The sequence below is a fragment of the Maniola jurtina genome, chromosome 22, assembly GCF_905333055.1.
Source record: "Maniola jurtina chromosome 22, ilManJurt1.1, whole genome shotgun sequence".
Lineage (NCBI taxonomy): Eukaryota > Metazoa > Arthropoda > Insecta > Lepidoptera > Nymphalidae > Maniola > Maniola jurtina.
In genome coordinates this window covers 3,630,280-3,656,893 of record NC_060050.1, presented here as the reverse complement: position 1 = coordinate 3,656,893, position 26,614 = coordinate 3,630,280, and the positions used below count along the sequence as shown (strand labels likewise).

Genomic DNA, 26,614 nt, shown 5'->3' with positions numbered 1-26,614 from the left:
AATACTGGTAATCGGGTCTGACAGCATATGTTATGACAGCAGAAATCATTTATTGGTACCCAGCGAGTCATATCGCAATTGTGGGTTACAGTATTGTCAGTCAGACTAGACTATAGTGCAATAAATGCATCGTGGGGCTCTGTGCACCCTGCAACCTACAAGCTTCCTACAAATAATATGTAATTTTATGGAAATATATGTAAATGTTCATGTAATATATTGGATCTTTTAATCAATTTTGAACCTTGAACTATACAAGAGTTAATATCTTAATAATTCTTATCAAATTGTGGTAGAATATTTTGGTAAAAATCAGTTATAAGAAATTTATGAGACATTTGAAAAGACACGGTAGGAGCCTAGCGGTGCCATGCAGCATCCATGGTTATTTCCAGAAGTAAGACTTGCACCAAAATTCTGGTGATTAGATCTGACTAATAGGGTCCATAATAACAACATATCAATGAAAAACTCAATTCTGAGACCTTAAAATAATTCAGGCTATAATGGGTTAATACCTATTCAGTATTCACGTATTTAGTCGATGTAAGTCCGTAGTTTCGGACCCATTCGGGGTCCTTTTTAATAGGGACTCGGCTCGCTGCGCGTTTGTAATCGATAAATTCTGAAATTACTGAACTGATTTTAAAAATGTTTTCAAAATAAAAAATCAATTTTATCCAAAAGTAACAAAGGCTATAAATTACAATTATCTACCGCAGATGAAGTCGCGAGCAAAAGCTAGTGTCATATCAAAAATATACCATCTCTCTAGGTCGAGTCAGGACGCCCGGTTCAAAACCTTACACTATTGTCTTAAAATTAAAGTCTCCAAATTGCGCTACTAAGTTCGCTTCTAAACTGTATGATCGTCAAATGGTGGTGAAATATGAGATATTTTACAACACCGTTGTAAATAAAATTTTATGTGTTACAAATTAAGGTTTATTTTTGAACGTTCGTGTGAATAAGGCGTGAGTCATACTGGTAACAACTATCATTATTGGTACAATTATATTATTGTAGTTGGATTGCGATTCGTGTGAATTTGTCAGTTTGTTTCCAAATAGGCAACGATTGGAGATTATTAGGTACTTGTTTGTAAGTTGAGTGGATAGTTGCGCTTACTTTATCAGAGTGGGAAGCGATAATTTGAATGATTTGGTGTCACTAACTTTCTATTTGGAGTTAGATGCAATTACAGCTCTTGTTGTCAGCGTGGTCAAATCAGGAATGAGGAGATCCGTAGGAGAACCAAAGTAACCGATATAGCTCAACGGGAGCAACCATAGCGAGACTGAAGTAGCACAATTTGATAAACCGGATGACGTTGGGGTCCTTACAGTGGAAAATGCAGGGTTGGAAGAACCCCCCTCCCCCCCCCCCATCCGTAGGTGGACAAACGAGGCGGAAGATCGTGGCGTCTAATTAAAAAAAAATTAGATTCTTCGAAATTAAAAAAAAAAAAAATTATAAGTATAAGTACATTAAATATTTTCCCGCAGAAATTACTCTATTTTTATGTTAAAAAAATGTAATAATATAATTTGTCGTTTATGCCTTGTGACGTCATTGATTGCGTTCCATATTATAGCGTGACATTAATAATATAATTAATTAAATATGTTAAAAAGAAATAAAAATCTAGGTCTTTATATTTTAGTTATTCTCTTTAATAATTAAATATGTTAAAAATAAATAAAATCATGATTTTTATTTAGTTATTCTCTTTAATAATGAATTCTAGACCTATAGGGTACGTACATAAACTGCCGCTACACAAAACATCACATCATTTTATGACTACAGTCCAAGACCCTATTTCGAGCTAAAGCCTTGGTTCGAGGCGCCAATGTTGGCCAACACGGCATTATCGGCCGGGTTGCCATTCGATCAGTAATTTTCTATCAATGACCGCAACAACCGCTTATTAGTATCGGAAAAAATAATAACTATACGCGGGATTATAGACCCCGTGGCGATGGTAAAGCGTGGACATGGTTTTGGTGAAAACAAATTATTTTTAAAATTCTTATATATCTTATATATATTCTTATATATTTTAAAGCAAATCTGCCTAACCACAGGTATTACCTAACACTACATATCTATTTTTAACCCCCGACCCAAAAAGAGGGGTGTTATAAGTTTGACGCGTGTATCTGTGTATCTGTCTGTGGCATCGTAGCTCCTAAACTAATGAACCGATTTTAATGTGATTTTTTTTTTGTTTGAAAGGTGGCTTGATCGAGAGTGTTCTTAGCTATAATCCAAAAAAATCGGTTCAGCCGTTTCAAAGTTATCAGCTCTTTTCTAGTTACTGTAACCTTCACTTGTCGGGGGTGTTATAAATTTTTAATTTACACTTGTTTATTGAATTTGATTGGTTAGTATTCAAATAAGAGCCACTCTACGTTTGCTTGAAACGAGAAATTGAGTTTATTTGTAGGAATAAACTCCGCTTTAAGTATAACAGTATTATTTTTAGATCATTGCTCTTTGTTGACTATATAAGTATGTAAGTTGTAACCTATGTGGCTACTAAGTTGACTAAATGGTCACTTAATGCATATGTTCAAAATAATCATACGATAACAATTTATTGCCATAGATTATTGTCACTTGACACAAACACGTTATGCATTTATTCAACAGCCATCACTCATAGAACCCATAACTCATAACGAATATGAAATATTGCGAGAACTTAATACACCTGTTCATATCATAAATACCTAACTAATAACTATTCTTAACTTACAAGATGTGCTTAAAAAATGTGCCTATAAAAATATGTGTTGTTATTCAAGTAGGAACAACAATGAGTGTCAAAGACAATAAATGCACAATTTTCTTTATAACAAGTGAGTGCTTCATTTTTCACTTAGATATGAGCCTTATAGCGTAGGTAGTAGATACCTACCTAGCACGCTAAAAAGGTCGTAATTGTATAATTACCCATTATTATAAAAGTGAAAGTCTTTGTGAAAGTGTGTTAGTTTGTTTGTTTATTGGTTTGTCGGTTTGTCCTTCAATCACGTCACATACGGAGCGACGGATTGACGTGATTTTTTGCACGGGTATAGTTAAAGACGTGGAGAGTGACATACGGTACTTTTTATCCCGGAAAATCAAAGAATACCAACGGGATTTTTGGAAAACCTAAATCCACGCGGATGAAGTCGCCACCATCTGCATTGAATAAGCTTTTACAGGACTGGCCAAACAAAGAAGTGTAATATTGTCAGAGTTCATGTATGTAGGAATGTATGTGAGTTTCATTATTACACCATAACTTTTAAATGCCTGAACACTGTATCCACTGCCCAGTCCGAGAACGGACTCGGTATAAAATAAACTTTTCTCGTTTCGAAATTAAAACAAAATAGAAACAAACAATAGGTCTTATCCACTGCATTATCGTCTCGTTGTTTCCGCGGCGTAAAATCACAGATAAGTATAATTCTCATAACGCGCGCAACCTTTCACACCTGAGCACTGCGCGCGATTGTACATTTACATGCCTATTGCGTTGTGTGCACGAATGTACCTGTTAAGCTTTATTTCTGTACTAGCCGATGCCCGCGACTTCGCCCGCGTGGATTTAGGTTTCTCGAAATCCTCTGGGAACTCTTTGATTTTTCGGTATAAAAAGCCTATGTGCTAATCCAGGATATTATCTACCTCCATTCCCAGTCAAATCCGTCTAATAGTTTTTGCGTGAAGGAGTAACAAACATACACACACACACACACACACATACACAAATACATGCATACACACAAACTTTATGATATTAGTGACATATAGGAAACACCCGTACCTTCGTCTATCTACTCTAGCCATCGATGTATCGATGACTCTAGTCATATGTGGATCGGCAGAGTTCACACATCTTTGAGAACATTATGGAGAATTCTTAGGCACGCAGGTTGCTTCACGATGTTTTCCTTCACCGTTAAATCTAGTACCTAATGCTTCATTGCTTAGCACGCAAATAACTCTGAAAAGTTAGAGGTGCGTGCCCGGGATCGAAATCTGGATCCCCCGATTAGGTGGCGCCGTCTTAGCAACTAGGCAGTCTAGGGCCTAGGCTATCACCATTTAAACTAATATAAGAAACCTAGAAAAATAGAATTTTATTAAAAAACCGGCTAAGTGTGAGTTTGATTCGCGCATGAAGGGTTCCGTACCATTGTACAAGATGTTTTTAAAATTTTGGTGATGCCATTTTGAAATTCTTATAATTTTTTTTTTATAGCGACAATAAAAAATACATATATTAGGTACCAATTCTATGAAAATTTCACTCTCTACCTATTACGGTTCACGAGATACAGCCCGCTGTTTGACAGACGAACGGACGAACGGACAGCGAAGGCTTAATAATATTGTAAAACTGTGGTAATATTATGGTCCCGTTGGTACCCTTGGGTATGGAATCCAAAAAATGCCTCCAATCTACTTTTCAGATTCCAATCCACCCCTGTATCACAATGCTCTACATAGCAAATAATGTAACATTGTCATCGCGTTTTGAATGTAAATTTTCTAATTTGGAGTTCCCAACACGCATGCACGCATAAATTACAATAATACACGTCCTTACTGCCAAATTTCAGCACTCATTCCTAACTAATCATTATCTTTTCCAAGTTGCATAAAAAAAGCAGCTTTGGCTTCAGCAGGCCACAGCCCACAAATAATGTAAATACAAGTCGGGTAATAATGTTTTGGAAAATTCAGATACTTTGGATCAGATGGATGTTTGAAAGTTATCAGCTCTTTTCTAGCATAGATATGTATTCTAGTTACTGTAACTTTCACTTGTCGGGGGTGTAGAAATTTTTTAATTTACACTTGTTACACCGTCATTATAATTGACTTTGACACGCAGAATTTTTAACCAATCAAAACTGCTTTTAACAGCAAAAACAGTTTAAAGTAAGTACGTAGGTAGGCTAAAGAGATTGGTCAATACTTTTGACCAATATCTTTAGCCAAAGATGCTTGTTTTGAATCATTTTAACTTTAAAATATTTGTTAAAACAATTATGTAGTAGAGTTTATGACTAAAAATCGTAGGAGACTAACTATTTATTTTAAGTAGTTTTAAATGAAAATTTTTAGTCTGTAAAATAGTTTTGACCAAGAGTGTTTAAAACTACTTTAAAATAGGTTAAGAAAGCGATAAGTTTGGGGAGCATTTTGTTTGAGGCGAGGGAGGTTAAGACATACACATGGCACGTGTGTTTTATGTCCACAAGTTTGCTCGTTTTGACAACTTTCACGGCTCTAATCCAGTTCTAATCACACAGATTTAACACAAATGCAGTAGGTAGGTATAATATGTATCACATCTGTGTGTAAACGTGATATGTACCTAGGAATTATTAGCTTTTCACGCCTTTATTCTCGTGAACTTGGTTTTAAAGACCTAAAGGAATTTTTTAGAATCTTCCTAGTAAAGGTTACAAATAGAAAGAGGATTTGAATGCATAATTTTCAGTTAAACCTCAATATAATTATGCTAGTCAATCAGTTTCTCCTTTTATACGGTCTATTTGATATACCTAGGTAAGAGAAAAACCGGCCAAGTACGAGTCAGACTCGCGCACCGAGGGTTCCGTACTCGGGTATTTTTTCGACATTTTGCGCGATAAATCAAAAACTATTATGTATAAAACTAAATAAAAATCTGTTTAAGAAAATACAGGTAAAGCCCTTTCATATGATATCGCACTTGGCATAGTAATCTTGCTTTGAAAATTGAAAATACTTTATTTGAACTCAGCAGCGTAGAATTCAAGAATTAAGCACCGTATAGGTTATTCATCTTCGATGCGCTAGAAAAGTCGGGTTATCTAGGGAAAATTTAAGGAAAACTGCCATGTTACGATGGCATCAAAGCCATAAGAATTTATTATTGCTCATATTTCATTTCCCTGGCTCCCGCGTCGATGGTTCTTTATTAAAATTTTCACTGCGAGAACAACATGTGCGCCCGATATTGGTGCATTTACACCATGTTTACACGTTGGCTTTATTAATATACTAGCTTATGCCCGCGACTCCGTCCGCGTGGACTACGCAAATTACAAACCCCTGTTTTACCCCTTAGGGGTAGAATTTTCAAAAAAAATCCTTTCTTCATGCCCGATCTGTTCAGTAGTTTGAGCTGTGCGTGGATAGATCAGTCAGTCAGGTTCAAATTTTATATATTTAGTATAGCTGGTGCCCGCGACTTCGTCCGGTTGGATTTAGGTTTTGAAAAAGTCCATGGGAACTCTTTGATTTTCCGGGATAAAAGTAGTCTATGTCATTATCCAGGTCATTTTAAATATTACGTAAGTAGGTATTTATTTATTTATTTATTGACAACCAAAACAGATTACAATAATAATTTTAACCTAATTCTTAAATTACTACATTTTGACCTTTTTGCAATCCTATATGGTCGCACAACATGACCATGGTTTTTAAGGCACGCTTAGTTATTACTATATGGGTAGTAGGTACCCATGCAAAAAATTACGTCGATCCACTGCAACGTGTTTGAAGGACATATGAAAATATCTACTCGTAGGTACCGAATCAAATGTGTGTGACTTTGCTAATCCGTGCTGGGCCATGGACTATGTCTCAACCCTTTTCATTCGGAGCGGAGACCTGTGCTCAGTAGTGGCCCGGCAATGGGTCGATCATGATGACGGTTGTACTTACACAATAAACTGTACTCTGCCCAAACAGACCTTAATAAATATTTACCTATGCTTGAATCAATACAGGATCTTCCACTCGCAAAGTGAACTTGATCGCTCGATATAGATTTCTCCTAAAACCTAAGATTTTTATTTATGGCAAACTTTTATAAAGGTACTTATGTAAATTGAATTTCGAACAAAAGCTTTAAATCTAGCACTCTCGTGTTCAAAATTCGAACGTCATAAAGCGTAATCGAATTCAGTTTTGGAACGTCGCTCGACAGGCTCCCGCGCTATTGTCGACACCCGCGACCTGTCATTTGGCATTTTATATCACTCGCGCACCGTTTCCGAACGGCTTGTCGACATGCTAATGTTGCCATTGATTTTAACTTCCTACCATTCACGATGCTATTTTTAAAAAGAGAACGTTTTTACTTCCGTTACCTACTTAGTTGGGAATCACAGCTAAGTTACTTAAGTTAGATACGTGGATAAAAGGTATAAATCTCAAAGTCAAAGTCAAAGTCAAAATCATTTATTCAAAGTAGGTACAATTGTACTCCTTTTGATGGACGGAATTGTTACATTTGTACGATATAGTGGTGATAATTAATTACATAACTTAACTCTTACGGCTAAACTCATGTTCAGGGTCCACCCGGGGTCATTTTTCAAAGGGCTTCTGCTTGCGATGCGTTGGAAAAAGATAGGTTGGTACGCAAGGCACGTCGCGTGGGAGGCTTTGAGGACTCCTACAGATCGTCTTCCGACGGTTCTTGATGGCAGATCTTTCTTCGTGGCGGGCACCGTCACCGTAGTGGTCTACGGAACTAATGCAGTTTCCACGCTGCGGGCAGCATCCATCGACTGTCACGATTGAACTATTATATAATGGATATTACTCACGATAGTTTAACCTAAAAGTTAAAAAATATTAAAAAAAAAAACCCCGGAAAACACTGAATTTCTACACAAAGCACAAAAGTGCGAAACGCAAGTCTTAGATTTCTTACATCCCTACGCTTATTAGTTTAAGAATAAGGCTCATATTGCAATGTTAAACATCAGGTAATATTACCGGGCTTGCAGTAATATAGGAAGACTTCCCGTCGCGCATACAGATGGGGATATTACCGAGTCATTTGTCGGAGAGGGCGCTACGAAGATCTTATTCGAAATACATAGTCATAACTAGCGATCCGGCCGGGCTTCGCACGGGTGGCACAAAATATCCACAGATTTTTTGGTGAATCACACTAATATTATAAAGGCGAAAGTTTGTATGTGTGTGTGTGTGTGTGTGGGTGTGTGTGTGTGTGTGGGTGTGTGTGTGTGTGTGTGTGTGTATGTTTGTTACTCCTTCACGCAAAAACTACTGGACGGATTTGGCTGAAATTCAGAATGGAGATAGATAATATCCTGGATTAGCACATAGGCTACTTTTTATCCTGGAAAATCAAAGAGTTCCTACGGGATTTTGAAAAACCTAAATCCACGCGGGCGAAATCGCGGGCATCGGCTAGTAGCTGATAAGTACCTACCGCGCGATGCATCTGCTGGATTTAGGTTTTTAAAATCTCTTTAATTTTCCGGGATAAAAAGTATGCAGGCATTCAGGTTTCCTCACGATATTTTTCTTCACTGTTAAAACGAGTGATATTTATTTACAAGTTAGCCCTTAGACTACAATCTCACCTGGTGGTAAGTGATCTGCTTAAAACGCACATAGCTTCGAAAAGTTAGAGGTGCCTGCGTGGAATCGAACCCTGGACCTCCCGGCTGACGTCTGAACACCTAAGCTAAGCTATCACCGTTTTTACACAAAACGTTTATAAATAAAATCCCTACAGTAGTTTCTAAGACTAATAGTAAAGGTACGTTCCAAAAACCATAGTCTACCTACACCAGTCAACTCAGTCCGTTCCAAAAAGCCTATTATTTGGACTTTTTAAAACCTTAAAACCTTTTTTTAAGGTTATTCCTGACACTTGTAAAATTGGAAACAATCTCTTTGCCATTTGTTTGTATATGTACACCGAAAAGTTAGAGGTGCGTACCCGGGATCGTACCCTGGACGTCCCGAATAGGAGGCCGACGTTTTAACTACTAGGCTATCACCCCATTTATACTAAACCTTTATAAAAATTAGTTTCTGAGAATAGCGCACATGGACAGACAAAATTGGCGGAGGTACTTTCCAAAAACCATAGTCTATCTATATCAGTCATATAAGTTCGCTTCAAAAAGGCTAAGTAACTTTACACTAATTGTAAAGTTGGAAACAATCTATTTGAGTAGACATTCGCTCGTTAATAAAGCAAACAAAGCCAGTGTCTGTATATGATTACAGGGGAACGCAATTAGCCGATTATCCCGCGAGCTGCGGCGATAAACGAAGATAAACAGATACCTGACACCTTGTTAGCCTAGCCAGCTATGTTATATGATAACTGGGAGCTTCTTTCATTCTCTTTTGGCTCTCTGTATTGTTCATTTAATATCGTAGTAGTCTCTCTCTCGATTCGACTTCACTATCGAGATCCGGCAAATGATTCGTATCATTGCGAATTGTATGGTCGGCACAATATGTTTAAAAAAAAAGTTGTATAGACTTAATTAACATTTTTTTGGGCAGTCATGTTAAGAATAACGAATATTTTCTGAAAGGCGCATTAAAAATGCCGATCACTATCAAGTTGTCCAATACTACGAGGATTATGGACATATATATTGTATATATAAAGTTTCTTTCTTAGTTTTTGGTATATTATATAGACGGCTCACTCCAGGCAGAGCTTGTTCGTCTCTTGGGTACACTGTACAAAGAAGACCACTAGGGTCAACAGCCTTTATCACACTTGTCTGTCTCTATTGATTTATTTCTAAAGTTTAACAATTATTATTGTACACTTTTTTTTGTAAAAAAATTAATTAATATACTGATGCCGAATAGACTGTGGACAAAACGAGCATGGTTAGCTTTGTTCCTCTTTTTGTTAAAAAGCTAAACAAACATAGGTCTCAGTCCGCAATGACGTGTTAACCTATTCACGAAATGGTACCTACTTATAATTTAAACGTGGTTTAAGGCTGCTTTATGCCTAGGTCTTTAAACTTATTCCTTTGACTAAAGCTTAAGCACGTGAAAGCGTGCGTTAAGTTAATGATTGTAGGTTTTAAGGTTAGACAATTAACTTCCATTTTAACCGACTTACACATTGCTTGAAGGGTTTCTTCTGTAATGCCTACTGCTGTTACACTGCTAACCTTATGGTACGATTTTTTAAATTCACAATATTGTCAACTTTTAACCCCCGACCCAAAAAGAGGGGTGTTATAAGTTTGACACGTGTATCTGTGGCATCGTTGCTCCTAAACTAATGAACCGATTTTAATTTAGTTTTTTTTTGTTTGAAAGGTGGCTTGATCGACAGTGTTCATAGCTATAATCCAAGAAAACCGGTTCAGCTGTTTGAAAGTTATCAGCTCTTTTCTAGTTACTGTAACCTTCACTTGTCGGGGGTGTTATTTTTTAATTTACACTTGTGTCTAACAGGGGCTGGGGACCTTGTATAGCCACAGGGCTGTGAGCTGCAGCATAAAAACCCCTTATAAAGATCCACCGATGACTAGACGGCCACTCTGAACAAATCGTTCCAAAATCGTTGGACGAATCCTATAATACAAGTTAATATAATATAAGTTTCTTACTAACATACATTACATTATAATTTAGTTACTAACATAGGTTAAGATGTTTACTAACATAATATTGTGGGCCTTTGTTGCTTAAATAAATAAAGATATTATTATTATTATAATGGTTAATGGAATATAATTATTGTATTCGTCCAAAATCGTTGGACGAATCCTATAATGATAGATGGAATATAATTAATGAATGTATGAAAATCGAGTGGTCATACATCACAGATCGACATTCCGCAGTCTAGGTACCAAGAGCGAGATGCGTTAGTACTTCGGCGCTTATTAATAATGTAGCCAGTACTTACTGGACCGTTGTGAATTATTCATTTGCCGCCGGGGAGGTCGTAGACTTTGAAAATGGTCTAGGTCATTGATGTAGAGATACTAGATGTGATATCTCGAATGGTGAGTTCGGGAGCGTTCTTGTGCTTGACAAAACAGATTTTGTTACGAAGAGTTTATTCATAGAATGGTTAGTTTGGGAGCGTTCCTGTGATTGAATTTTGCTGGGTCCAGATTTTGTTACGAAGAGTTTATTCTAGCGTGCTCCAAACGAAAGTATTATGGTTCTCATTTGAATATTAATCAATCAACTCCAAAGAAATTTTGTAGACCGGTGAAGATATTTGAGCACGTGTAACTTTAAAACTACACATTTTTACAGAAATCTTGAAAACCACAGACAGCTATTAATTTTTAGAAAGTATCTACAAAATTTCAATCCGATGAAGACGTAAGCTATTCAACTTACCGTACAATATACTTAGATGTTTCAATATTAATTCTTGGCCTATAGGTTCCCGGTGAAGAACTATTTTTTGAGTTCCACTTTTCATCGTAGAATAAAAATGTTCAACGTTTCAGAGTTTCGTTGTGATTGAATTTGTACTCGTATATGTAGAATCGTTCACTGTAAACCACCTTTCTAAAGAAAAATAATTGCTCAAGTGCATATTATGAGTTGACATTTATTATTTCACACACACACACACACGGACTGAATGAAACCGTAAAGGTTCCTATTTTTATCATCAGAACTACATATAAAATCAACCTTTATCTGACTTTGCATTCAATATAAAGATTCGTATGAATTCTAAGCCTGATTTGGTTAAAATTATGCCACATCCAGCATACCTACCAGATCTTTGTCAGGTGCGAAAGGAATTGTAGTGTTTATCTCTAACTTAGAATACAGAAGAATATTTCAGTATCTGCCCCATTATCGCACATCTCATGCCTTATTGAGCTGTGTTTTTTGAAAAAAAAAACCCTAACACGTATAGAGCTATCGATGTAGCTTGACGGTTTTATTATACTGTTATCTCTAGGCTGTGTGTTGCGATGCCCTTTCTTGGTCACATCTAGTCATCAATCAACACGTCTAAGACAAGATATCTATACATATAATAAAATTGTAGAAAAGTGGTGTCTGTACAATGGAAATATATAAAAAAAAAGTAGCAGGGGTTGTCATTATGTCGATGCCGAACCCAAAATTGTAATTAATTTTTTTTTGTCTGTTTGTCTGTTTGTCTGTGTGTTTGTGCACGCTAATATCAGAAACGGCTTATTCGATTTAGATACGGTTTTCACTAATATATTGTAGTAAGCTTCACTTTAGCATTTAGTGCTTATTTCATGTCAATCGGTTCATAAATAAAAAAGTTATGTCAATTTAAAGAATCACGGCGAACATTTTTAACGTACAGAGTACGTACTACACGCCTCGCGCCTGAGCGTCCGTGGCTATATAAAGCGCGCTGAGAGCTATTCCACGCGAACGAAGTCGCGGGCACAGCTAGTAGAGAATAAAGTTCGCTCATTTTAAAATGAAATTCAACAACTATTCTATTATTTCTCACAAAATATTAATTATTATCCCTCATTACAATTGTGCTGTAGAAATGGGTTACATAATTATTCATAATATACATAATTATTATAGAAAAATAAGAAATAACCGGGTGTAATTATACGGGTGAATAATAACTATACTGTACAAATTATTTTATAATAAAAAAGTTACACCCGAGAGAAGTCATTTCTTATTTTTCTATAATAATTATGTATAAAATAAATAATTATTAAAGCATGAGTTTTATTTTAACAAAAGAACTTACCCTAAATTGTTAATTATTATCAGGAACTACAATCCTAAGATGACGCGTTCGTTATAAAGAAGCATATTAATTATATTTTTTTTTTTCAGGTATCGGGACGAGGCACTATGCTGGTCCGAAAGGTAATAAGTAACGCAATAACAGTGACCTGCGCCCATCGATGCCTGCGCCTGATCTTTCTCCGGTCGTATCGAATTGCTGAGAGTGAGGGAATACAGACCAGTGCGCACACTTGTGCATTATAATTTCTCCTGTGTAGGCTAGGTTTTCATTTCAGTGAAGTATTCTAACTTGTATGTACTGGTCGACGTCGAGTGTTTTTAAATTATGTAAATTACTGTAGGATCTCTACTTATAATTTTTTTAGTTTGTATTCCAAATAAATAATTAGGTACATATTCATATTTTATTTAAATATTAATTTCCACCCTAGTGCGCTACTAAAATAATGTAAACCGGGCGTAAAAGCACTTTACATGGCGTATTGTAATTCCCATCGCAATAATATTTGGTTTTCCTTGGGACTAAAAATATTTCGATGATTTAGTTTTCTTATTTATTATTTGTCATAGTAAACAAAGTACTGTCCGAAGGCCAAGGTTAATTTCTTGTGGACAAATGATTTTGACAAGAAATTGACTTTATCAAAGCAAATCTTTGCATTGATCTCTAAATCCATATTTATAATAACAACTAGCTGATGCCCGCGACTTCGTCCGCGTGGACTTAGATTTCAAAATCCCGCGGGAACTCTTTAATTTTCCGGGATAAAAAGTAGCCTTTGTATTAATCCAGGGTATAATCTATCTCCATTCCTCAGCCAAATCCGTCCTGTAGTTTTTGCGTGATTGAGTAACAAACATCCACAATTTCACATTTATAATATTATTAGGATATTAGGATTAGGATTATAGGTGAATGCTAAAGTGTGTCAGTCTGCTAGTTTTTCGCGATTTTGGCAAAATTTGGTAAGCACAGAATAAATAGCTTGTATCTCGGAAGGCCTAAGTAGGTTACTTTTTATACCAGAAAATCACAGATTACCCAGGGGGTTTTAAAAAAACCGAAACTTTAACACCTCATGATTAGGTACAATTATGTAACAATGTGACTTTTATTGCAAAGTTTGGCGACCTCCCTGGCGTAGTGGTAAACACTGTGGTCTTATTAGCTGAAGGTCCCGGGTACGATTCCCGGCAAGGGTTTGGACTTGTATAATTTCTAAATTTTTTGTCTGGTCTGGTGGGAGGCTTCGGCCGTGGCTAGCTACCACCCTACTGGAGAAGCCGTGCCGCCAAGCGATTAAACGTTCTGATACGATACCGTGTAGAAACCAAATGAGTATGGGTTTAATGAAAAATGCCATACCCCTTCCAAGTTAGCCCGCTTCGATCTTAGACTGCATCATCACTTACCACCAGGTGAGATAGCAGCCAAGGGCTAACTTGTATCTGAATAAAAAAAAAGTTACTCTGCAAAATTGTAGTGTCTAAATCTCCTGAGAAATTAGTTAGTTTTATTTGTTGGTTATATTATACCTATACCAATGCAATACCGTCATCAAAGCAAACAGCGATGTCCACTCTAATATTTTAATCACGGCCCGGTAAATATTTGCGGGCCGAACTAATCCGACGGATTTTGTATTAGAATTTGATTTAGGGAAGTTGATAGTGAATGGTGTTTGTTTAATTCGACCTCGGCTTTGCTTGTCTCAAGAGGGCATGGATTTATTATATGGATATTATTATTATTGTTCACTAGCTTATGCCTACGACTTTATCCGCGTGGAGTACACAAATTTCTAACCTCTTCTTTAAACCATTAGGGGTTGAATTTTCAAAAATCCTTTCTTAGTGGATTTCTAGGTATATAATTATTAGCTATCTGTTATCTTCCTTTGAAAATTAAAAATACTAATTATTTATTTGTTTATGAACACATTTTAATTTTTTTTGTGATGTAACTACACGTTTTTTTTTACTTGTGCTATAAGACCTTCCTAAGGTCAACGGGAACTCTATAGGTTTTCTTGACTGATGGGACAGACGGACAGACGGACTGACGGACAACAAAGTGATCCTATAAGGGTTCCGTTTTTCCTTTTGAGGTACGAAACCCTAAAAAACAAAACAAAACCCTGCAGATGCAGGCTATGGGTCAATACATCAACCATCATTTGGGGCTATATTAAAGTTGAGACATTTGAGCGGAATGGTCGCAATCATGCGGTTTCAATTGGATATCGACATCCCCTGCCAAGGGGCGGTCAGCGATGGCTTATTTTGTGGCTTGGAAAACAATGGGAATGTCCTTAGGGTTGTCGATAGTAAAGTTTCGTGTTCGCTAAATTTTTACTTAAAACGTGGTGCGAAAATATTGATACATTTTTACAATAATTTGTGGACCAATTAAAGTCTCATTTTCAAGAGTTACGTTAGTATAACTAGTAAAATATTGTAGAACTAGAGCGTAGTTCAGATCAAAATGCAATCAGTAGGAAAAGGTGCTCATTGGTTTAGTTAAATTAAGTATTAGATGAGGGCGCGACATCGTTCACGTGGTTTTTTTTAGCTAGGCAAGCAATTAAAATTTTCCTGGAAAATCTGTTTCTGGGACAAAAGCTCTTTACTACCTTGGCCATCCCCGTGTTGCAAGCTATCTCTGTACTAAATTTCTTCAAAATCTTTAAAACGGATGGGCCGTAAAAAGCTAGCAGAGAGATAAGCTTTTGCATTTATTAAATTAGTGTGGATTATAGTCAAGCGCAATTTTATCGTTTGATCAAAGAGGTCACAGAGGCTTACAATTTTTTTAACCGACTTTATTCTAATCCCTATTGTTTCTAACTTGTTCAACCCTAAAACAATGGGTCAAACCGGTCACCGTTTAAGTAAGGGTTAGGGGCGCTATGTATCGCATCGCGGTTAGCAATTACGGTGGATTTGGGGCCATAATGACCGCGTGTCGCCGCGGCGGGTTGCGATTGTTGTTTAATTGTTTTATAGCTTGAATTACGATAGAACATCCTGTGCTGAGTGTTGTACAGAGGTTGTATAGAGTCAGTTGTATGTGAAAAGATACACTTTTCACTATTTAAGCGAAGTGTAAAGAAGCTGTGAAAGCCTAGTGGTTAAGACGTCCGCCTCCTAATCGGAGGTTGGGGGTTCGATTCCGGGCACGCACCTCTAACTTTTCGGAGTTATGTGCGTTTTAAGTAATTAAATATCATTGTATAACGGGGAAGGAAAACATCATGAGGCAACCTGTATGCCTTCTTCATAATGTTCTCAAAGGTGTGTGAAGTCTGCCAATCCGCAATTGGCCAGCGTGGTGGACTATGACCAATACTCTTCTCATTCTGAGAGGAGACCCGTGCTCTGTAGTGAGCCGGCGATGAGTTGATCATGATCACGGGTGAAGGAAAACATCATGAGAGGAACTGCATGACTGAGAGTTCCCTATAAATGTGGTTACAGTATGTCAATCTGCACTTGGCTAGCGTGGCCTAAATCCTTCTAATTTTTGGAAAGAGCCCCGTTAAGCCGTTGATTAGGTTATTAGGTATCACTGATATTCATTGATAGGTATGTAAAACCTAAGAGCCAAAATGTCGTTTTCCTAGTAGATTTGTAACTATGCGGAAGGATATGAGAACTCACGGCATTATTATCCTTTTTTTTTCTGTGGGGAAAATCTGTCATGGATACCACCGGCCACGTTGGAGCACAGTGGTTATGTCGGACTCTCACCGACTAATAACCTCATGAAGTTCCATCCCACCGCTGACGACGGAGCACAAGGGACCGACAATACTCCGCCGGACGGCATTATTATTCTAAGATTATCCTACCATTATGTGTTTAACAAAAGGGGTTATGGCCCTCAGCAATGAGGAATACGACTAAGTAGAAGAAAGTATAAATCTTTAATAATAAACACCGCGGGAGGGCGTCGAATATGTTTTGTTCATAAAAACAAAAAAAAACCTATCTTTTTGGAGTGTTTTCGATCGAACACAGCGATTTTGATAAATACAGGTTTCGGGAAATGCAAATAAGTGAGTGACGCTCAAGTTTACGATGTTATATTAACTGGGATTCGATCGGTACCAGATACCTACGTGTGCTCCCAGATCACCGGTATAATTAAAATTATCGATATAAAATTAATGATGTAGGTACCTACTTATAAAAAATACCGGTCTACACCGGTACGTTACATTTACAGTACGGTAATTTTTCTTTTCATTACAATTATTCAGTACTAAATGAAGCCTGTGACTTCATTTGCGTTTAATTACATTGCATTGCGCTGCGGTTGCATTTTCTTGAAAATCCCATTGGAATTCTTGGATATTCCGGTTCAAAAATAGCCTCTCCAGGATACAAGCAATCTTCGTATCTTTGAAGAAACAAAATATTTAACACGTTTTTAGGAATTCTTAGTCCTAATTAAATCCTTAATTTTTTTAATTCCTTAATTTTTCGAGTTATCTATGAAAATTGGTATTTGGGCTTTCGACCTAAATTGGAAACGAAAATCCTTTTGTGGGCACGTACGTCATAAACGAAACTTACTGTCAACATTTCAAGTTTCTAACCCCAGCGGTTTAGGCTGTGCGTTGTTATATCAGTCAGTCAGTCAAGACAAGTATTTTTATACTTAGGTAGATATGGATATTGAGTGTATTTTATGAGTTAAGTATTTTATTTAAATTTTTTGTACAAAAGACTTGAAAACGTTCGACGGCCTTTTGCATTGTTTAGTACAAGGAAGCACAAACAATAAAAGGTTGTGACAAAACAACAAGCAGACATATTATATGACACATGTCGTATTTTCACTTCGAGAAAAATGCACCTCACTTCACTGCAAAAAGTAAACAATAATATGCGTGCAAGTATTAAACAGATATTGTTTAATCAACTGTAAACTTTAAATTGAAGAACAGAAGAGTTATATAAAGTGCATATTAATGTAGGTAACCTGTTCGTGAATAGGTATATATGTGTACCTTAATTACTCATTGCCTCGCCGTAAATGCAAATAGCATCGTCTTAGATCAATCAATAAAGATAAGTAGCCGTCTTTTTAACCCCCGACCCAAAAAGAGGGGTGTAATACGTTTGACGTGTGTATCTGTGTATCTGTGTGTCTGTGTATCTGTGTATCTGTCTGTGGCACCGTAGCGCCTAAACTAATGAACCAATTTTAATTTAGTTTTTTTTGTTTGAAAGGTGGCTTGATCGAGAGTGTTCTTAGCTATAATCCAAGAAAATCGGTTCAGCCGTTTGAAAGTTATCAGCTCTTTTCTGGTAACTGTAACCTTTACTTGTCGGGGGTGTTATAAATTTTTAATTTACACTTATGGAATATACCTACCAGTACTTTTTATATCCGGTTCAGTATTAGTTTGTAGCCGTCGCCAGTTATTAGTAGGACTTTACGAACTCATCTAGGTAGGCATAACCAAGGAATCCGCAGAGTAGTAGTTAACCTCTGCCCTAGAGGGAAAATGTAGGATTGGTGTTAAGCAGAATAATCTCTATGGTATTATAGTATTAGTATACTTATATAATTAGTGTATTTTTATCATCTTTTAAAAGAATAGGTACATCTGTGTATGAAATCAAATAAAAATAAGTCCTTTTTACCTTCTACGTACTTATTCAAAAATTACCACCACGGTGCGTACGCGCAGCCAGTGTTTAAGTTAAATGTCCAAAACTCGAAGCAATTTGCGAGGCACTTGAGTGAGCTATAAATAGCGTAGCCTTAATATTCTATTAGTGCTGACGTGACGTTTTATTGGCCTTTGATTAATGATACCATGTTTTGTTATTGAAGTCTTTTATTAAGTTGGTTTTGGCTTGGAGGTGTAAATTTTTAAACTTACCTAGGTACATACTTATTTTAAGCAAAATGTGGACTATGCAGTAGTTATTAAAAAATTATTCAATTTGCAGTTTGATGAACATTTAATCATGGTGATAATGTCAGTTATCATGATTAGCATCATCAATACGTAGTAAGCGCCTGTATAAAAAGAAAAATCCTGACACTGATCATTGTCTAAGTCATCAACGCCCAGCTCTTGGATCTAGAAAGCTGAAATTTTACACAGTTTCCTTTAAAATAATGTCGACTAACTAGGATAGACGATTTTTCGAAATTCCCATGGGATAGAGAACGATAATTCCACCCGATTTTAAAGAAACCCCTAAATCCACGTGAAAAAAGTAGCGGGCAACATCGAGTTTAAGAAAAATTAATTTAGCAAGGAATAGAATAATTTAATTTCGTTCCAGAAGCTAAGTTTTGTAGTGCGGTAATACCGATATTATACCGGTATTAGATAGAATAATGTAGCTACTTGCAGCTTGGTGGCCCGGCTACATTGGGAAATTAGATCGGTTGAGATCCACGATCACGAGGTTTCACTTTGAAATAGGCAATGACAGCTATAATGCACGTACACGTACCTTATTTCTGCCCCTTGCACTCGCTGAATTTCCTCCTGGATCCAGGGATTCTTGCTAGAATGATGTGGGTTTTCGTTCGAAACGCGCGCGCGATGCTTTTCGTAGCAGCGATAATTTTCGAATGGCAGTTGACCGTGATGTCGTCGGTGACAGATGACGGCAAGACGCGCATGACAGCTAATTGTGCTGCGTACTGTCATTGCACTTATTTTCGAAGTGGTAATGTCGATGGTACATTAGTGGCGCGAAATTTGAAAGTATAAAATAATCAAGTTACGGTAACGAAACATTCCGCCCACCAAAATGCCTATGGTATTTTCTGGTAAAATAAATAAATAATAATAATAATAATCCTTAATGAGGATAAACTAATATGATGATTAATTACACTTGAAACTAAATTAGATTACGTTACGATCTTAGAAACTAACAAAAAATTTACATAGATATATAGGACGATTTGAATTAATTTTCTGTTGGTAAGGGACACAATTTGACCAACGGTCGTTGCATTTGATTATTTGTTGCGGTTTTTAGAATGGCGATTCGATTGATTCCATCAGGACCAGGAATAAGATTTGTAACACGACCGAGAGACCATTGCAATGGGGTACGATTGTCATCCTTGATGATTACCATCGACCCTATCTGCAACGGTTGGCAATTCTTGGTCCATTTGGCGCGTTGTGTAAGCGAATTTAGATATTCGTGTTTCCATCTAGACCAAAAATTCTGATGAAACGCCTGTAACAGTTGCCACCGACTGAGCCGATTTTTATTGATATTTGTGAGATCCTCGTCGGGGACAGCCGTTAGAGGTTCTAGTGTTAAGAAATGTCCAGGTGTTAAGACCGATAGATCATTAGGATCGGAACTAATTGGACACAACGGCCTTGAATTTAAGACGGCTTCGATTTGACTAAAAAGTGTTGTGAGCTCCTCAAAAGTCAAGACCTGATCGCCAACTACACGATACAAGTGAGTTTTAGCTGCCTTTATTTGTATTTCCCACACCCCGCCAAAGTGGGGAGAAGAAGGGGGGTTAAATTTGAAATCAATTTTTTCTTCGTTGGAAGCTTGATGCATAAGAGATGATAGTTGGTTCCGAGCTCCGGTGAAATTCGTTCCTTGATCAGCGTGAATAACACTACACCTTCCTCGACGAGCAACAAAACGCCGGAGAGCAGCGATGAATCCATCCGCTGACAACGTTGAAACTACTTCCAAATGGACGGCTTTAGTTGCTAGACAGACGAATAAGCATAAATATGCCTTGTCAATTTTCGCACCACGGTGTTGCCCAAGTTTGATGCGGAACGGTCCGCCAAAGTCGACGCCCACAACGGAAAACGCCTTCACTTGGTTGACTCGATAGGAGGGTAGATCGCTCATGAACGGTTGCAAGGGCTGAGGGTTCGTTCGATAGCATTGTAAACATTTAGATAAACTGCGACGAATAACGCGTTTGGCAGATATAATCCAAAATTGTTGTAACAACAAGAAGTGTGTAGTGTTTATGCCAGGATGGCAATAATGACGGTGGATAAAATCGATAATCAATACGGTAAATCGATGGTCAGACGGTAAGAAAGCAGGATGTTTTTGTTCGTATCCTAAACCTGATCGGGAAATCCTACCACCCACCCTAAGAATACCCTGATCATCCAGGAAAGGGTTCAGTTTACGAAATGGCTTAAGTAATGGTTTGTTAGCTTTAATGTTTGAGATTTCCTCAGCAAAAACTTGGCCTTGAACGTGTTTTACGATTTGCATCAGCGTATTATGTCGCTCAACGTTATTGAGAAATTTGTTGCGATTAGCATCAAGTGGATTACGAGAGTTGTTGATAAAGCGGTTGATATAAGTCAAAACATTAATAATTTTTTGTAACGAAGAATGACGAGTAAGCAACTCATCGATAACGGTACCCTTAGATACTTCACTATCGTGCACATGTTCGGTAACTAAGGAAATAGCGTTGCGTGTTTCCGCGTTTACAATTAATTCTTCTTCGGGAGTTATTGTCCCTCGATTTGAAGGCCAGGTGTCGTGATCTTCAGATAGCCAACGAGGCCCCGCCCACCATAATGTACTGTGAAGAATCTCACTTGGAAATTGCCCTCGCGAACAGATATCGGCAGGATTATCAGCCGATGAGATGTGATGCCAGCATTCAATAGGAGTAATGTCCTGGATATGACTGACGCGATTAGCCACAAATGTTGCCCATCGGGTGGATGGGGAACTCAACCAAGATAGAACCACTGTTGAATCCGACCAGAAATAGACTGCATCAAATGAAATACGGGTGAGATACGTGTCGCGAACGAATAGATATAGATCCGACAGAAGCATAGCGGCACAAAGTTCCAATCGAGGGAGTGATATACGTTTCAACGGTGCCACTCTTGCCTTCGAACACACCAAAAACACATGAACCTGACCATCTTCCTCCGTTACGCGCAAATAAATGACGGCACCGTAAGCGATTTCGGAACTGTCTGCAAAGCCGTGCAATTCGTATGATCTGACATTTTCACGAGTGAGCTTACGTGGAACTCGAAGTTGTGATAATTGCGGGAGTTGACTTCGATGAGTATTCCACGCGTGAATTATCTCGTTAGGCGGAGTTTGGTCCCAACCAACACCGAGTATCCAAAGTCTCTGTATGAGAGATTTTGCTTGAATGGTTATCGGGGACAAAAAACCGAGAGGGTCAAATATCCTCGCAAGTTCACTCAAAATTGATCGTTTTGTGCAATTTTGGTCTAACGATTTGATTTCGAAAAGGAAAGTGTCAGATGATGGGTCCCATTTTAACCCGAGAACCTTTAAAACTGCTGGTTCTGAATCATCAAGAGAGACAGAACCGGTTAAGCAATTTTCTGCGGGAAGATCACGCAAGAGTTCTGAGTCGTTACTAACCCACTTCCTAAGTTGGAAGCCTCCCTGATTGAAGAGCTCTATTATTTGTGACTTTGCCACTTGTGCGTTTTCCAAAGAGTCACATCCTGATACCACGTCATCAACATAAACGTCCGATAACAATATTTGTTTGGCGATCGGATAGGACCTTCCTTCATCTTCACTGAGTCGTTGTAATGTACGACAAGCTAGAAAAGGAGATGAAGCTACGCCGTATGTAACAGTATTGAGCCGATATTCCTTGAGAGCTTCGTGGGGCGAGGCTCTCCAAAAGATGCGTTGGTAGTCGCGATGATCTGGAGAAATCAAAATTTGCCGGTACATTTGACGGACGTCAGCCATGAAAACTATGTTATGTTCCCGAAAGTGCAGGAGAATTTCAGCGATATTGGGTTGCAATTTCGGGCCGATCAGCTGTGTATCGTTTAACGAACGTGAATTGAGATCCTTGGCGGACGCGTCAAATACGACGCGCAAGCGAGTGGTGGTAGATTCAGGGCGCAAAACGCAATGGTGAGGAATGTAATATTTTCCCTTTTCCATTTCATCACTGGGAACTAACGACATGTGTCCAGCCTTGATATAATCAGACATGAAATCTGCATATTGCTTGTATAAGCTTGGATCCCGCGATAGTCTACGTTCTATCGCGTGAAATCGTCGAAGGGCAACTTCACGTGATCCAACAAATGTAGGCTCCGAGTCTTCCTTAAACGGTAAGCGTAATATGTATCGTCCACTATTGTCACGCGAGTGATCAGAAATAAATTTCTGCTCACACAAAGATTCGTCGGGAGTGAGCAGTCGAGCCTTTGGTAAGGACTCTAGATCCCAAAAACGCTGCACTAATGAGTTTAATTCAGTGTCTGATTCGAATGTTTTTAATAGCGTGGTCGATGCTAAGCGCGTTTTTCCTAAAAGAAGCCAACCGAAAATGGATTTGAAGGCAGTAGGTTGATTTGAATTTCCTTTTATGTGTTCGTTCAGCAACGATTCAGCGAAGACATCCGCGGCGAACAGAATATCGATTGGTCCAGGAATATCGAAACCAGGATCGGCCAATGGCAACGTTTTAATATGTGACCATCCTGATGTGCTTAAATTCGATATAGGTTGGTCGCCACATATCTTCGACAACACGTGCAAATCTAATTCAAATAATGTTTTATCATTAGCACCGATGCTACAAGTGATATCTCCTAGGATTGAAGCGGCTGTTTCGCCAAGTCCGCTAACACTTGCGGCTGTCTGTGATGGTTTTAGGTTTAAGCGTTTAACTGCCGATTCGGTTATAAAGTTGCTTTGGCTACCAGTATCAAACAACGCACGGAAAGATTGCATGCTTCCTGATGCATCTCTGACCTGCACAATAGCAGTCGCTAACAGCACAGTTGTGTTTAATGGTGACCTTGAAACTAACGCCGACGTGGTTTCACTAGGTTCACTTGATGGGTGTCGATGAAGCAAAGAATGGTGCTTTCGCTTACAGGTACGGCAAGAAAAAATACTGTTGCAGTTCTTTAACTGATGAGACGATTTTAAGCAATTAAAACACCAGTTTTTTTCAGTTGCTATTTTCATCCGTTCGTCAAGTGATTTTTTTAGGAACTCTGGACATGATGAAATGCTGTGTGATTCGTTACAAAAGGAGCAGGTCACAGAACGTGTCGCAGCTATCGAACTATGCACTTCGGGTTGACTCTCATCCGCAGCTATTAGAACATGCGATGTAGTTACACGCTTAGATTGAGAAGGTTGAAAAGAAATCTTTTGTGTAGGCTTATTTTGTTTAGCTTGCTCGGTAAAGTGTGTATCGCGTAACAGAGCTTCACATTTAGAATGTAAGAATTCTTTGAGTTGTGAATAAGAGGGCAGTTCGGTGTCTGAATGCTTCTCTTCAAAATCACGGCGCAAGTTTGTGTCTAATTTCGATAAAATATTATACACTAACACAAAATCCCAATGATTAACTGGTAAATCCACAGACTTTAAAATACATAAATTCTCTTCGAATAAGTCTAGTGACTTCCGGAACTCGTGACCATCCTTCACATTGAAGTTCATATTTAGCATCTCCTTCCAACACGTGAAAGCGAGTTCCCGCTTACATTTATAGCGTGCGATAAGCGCAGCATACGCATCGCGATAATATTCGCTGCTTAGTGGAAAAGTTTTCACGACCGTTAATGCATCACCACTGAGAGAAGAAATTAGATAATGAAATTTCTCAGTGTCGCTAAGAGAAGTCGAATTATGTATCAAGGCATTAAAAGTATCGAAATATTCAGGAAAACGTTTAATTTCTCCAGTGAAAGTAGGTAGCTGTATTTTCGGTAACCGAACATTCGACATCGAACTACATTGCGGCTGAGGTGTACACGATTCATTTCTTGTTAAACTGCGATAAATGGATATTACCTTATAATACATTTCGTCAAAACGTTCTTGCATTCCAGTATCATCGTTCTCCGCATCGTCTAGAATTTCCAAAATCGTGAAGTGCGCGTCTTCAAAATTAGAAGCGATTTTCTTAATGTCTTGATGATATGAGAAAAACATTTCTCGCTGAGAGTGATCATTTACAGCTGCGTTCCCGACCTCTAAGGCCTTACCCATCCGTTTATAAGCGATCGTACGTTGCCTCCGTAATGATGATAAATCATGTATCGTGTACTCAGCGTCCTGAGATTTCGATCGCGACTTCTTAAGAATGCTTGATTTACGAGTGGAATGCTTTTTTACAAGAGACATGTTGTAAGAATATACTAAGCCTTAATATAACGTAAACAACGCGATAGAATAGTGTTCAATTCGATTTAAAACTAAATAGGTACGTTACCAGTTTTTAAAACTCATTAAACTCGGTGTGAAGTACAGAGCATCACACAAGTTTTGTCACACCAATGTATGAAACTATATGGGAACTGCGCGTCTACTTGTGGGGTGAACTGTACCGGATTAAATTCAGTATGCGTACGAAGCAGCACACAAGTTTTGTTACACCAATGTATGAAAACGTATGTAAGTTACGCGTATACTTGTGGGGTGAACCGTACACACTGCAATAACTTATCGAAGACCTAGCTGAACACAGAAAATGGACTTTATCCTATTAGAAATAAGGTCGATCGGTAAATGTAAGGTTGATTAAAAACGTTCAACCTACCCGGTTATTTTGATAATATAAAATACAGTTCTATAATGTAAAACTTAAATAAGTAGGTCCTAAAACATTCAAATACGTTAACATCAGGTATGTTATTACGATGGAATCATTAATTTAACGAGTTAAAAGATTGAATTACTGAAAGCCGTTTAGAAAATAAACACCGATATGTTGGAGTGATTGTTTATTTGAACTTGAGTAGGTAATTCAATACTTTTACGTTCAATACGATAGAATCCCTGTTCGAGTTGGTTCAATCTATGTAGGTACTAGCGATATTAGGCAATTGAGTAAGAATGGAGCAACTTAGACCGCGAGAACTATGAATGTGTCGATTTAAATGACCTAAGTTACGACGTTACGAATTACAATTAACCAGAAATACCATACACAAATTGATTGCTATAAAATAGGTGGAAAGTCCCGGGTTTCGGCACCAGATAATGTAGCTACTTGCAGCTTGGTGGCCCGGCTACATTGGGAAATTAGATCGGTTGAGATCCACGATCACGAGGTTTCACTTTGAAATAGGCAATGACAGCTATAATGCACGTACACGTACCTTATTTCTGCCCCTTGCACTCGCTGAATTTCCTCCTGGATCCAGGGATTCTTGCTAGAATGATGTGGGTTTTCGTTCGAAACGCGCGCGCGATGCTTTTCGTAGCAGCGATAATTTTCGAATGGCAGTTGACCGTGATGTCGTCGGTGACAGATGACGGCAAGACGCGCATGACAGCTAATTGTGCTGCGTACTGTCATTGCACTTATTTTCGAAGTGGTAATGTCGATGGTACATTAGTGGCGCGAAATTTGAAAGTATAAAATAATCAAGTTACGGTAACGAAACAAATAATTATATATACGTAATATATTTTTAAATTAATACTTAAAAATACATATCTAGTATAGTAGGTAGGTATCGTAGTTTGAGATAGTTTTTTTTTTCAGTATTAATTATTATAATAAGACAGTATCATATAAAAATCATTTGAAATTACAATTTACAAAGCGATCAATTAAAATACAATGTAAGTGTACAAAAGTAGGTATTTCGCATTGACAGTAAACGATTGCATAAACCAGTTGGTCAATTTTTTGTACATACATATAAAATTAGCTTGTCCTGTCTGTATTGTCAGTGGTCGATTGATATGATTGAGTGATAAGAGTGCCATTGAATTTATATTAGTACGCCGCTTTGATCTAGTACCTAGCTATGAAATGATAAGTAAGAATAAAAACCGGCTAAGTGCGAGTCAGACTCGCGCACCGAGGGTTCCGCATTCGGGTATTTTTTTCTAAATTTTGCAACATAATTGGTGATAACAGCCACGGCCGAAACCTCCCACCAGACCAGACCAGAGGAAAATTTGAAATTCGAAATTTCTCCTATCGGGAATTAGACTGATGATAGACTGCCATTTTTGGATCTAGATTTGAAAAAATTGTAGCTAATAGGTTCTCAAGCAACTCGGTTGAGTAACTCCAACAGAATTT

At 37.8% G+C, this 26,614-nt stretch overlaps 1 protein-coding gene across 1 annotated transcript; it reads right to left on the bottom strand.

Annotated features, from left to right (window-relative positions):
* Positions 1 to 753: 753 nt before the first annotated feature.
* On the bottom strand, positions 754 to 25,948 carry LOC123876789. Its single transcript, XM_045923141.1, has 3 exons — positions 19,020 to 25,948; positions 3,111 to 3,114; positions 754 to 767 (listed from the first exon to the last, which is right to left on the bottom strand). Exon 1 carries the CDS (start codon positions 24,697 to 24,699, stop codon positions 19,489 to 19,491), a length of 5,211 nt encoding a protein of 1,736 aa, XP_045779097.1. The 5' UTR covers positions 24,700 to 25,948; the 3' UTR covers positions 754 to 767; positions 3,111 to 3,114; positions 19,020 to 19,488.
* Positions 25,949 to 26,614: the final 666 nt, after the last annotated feature.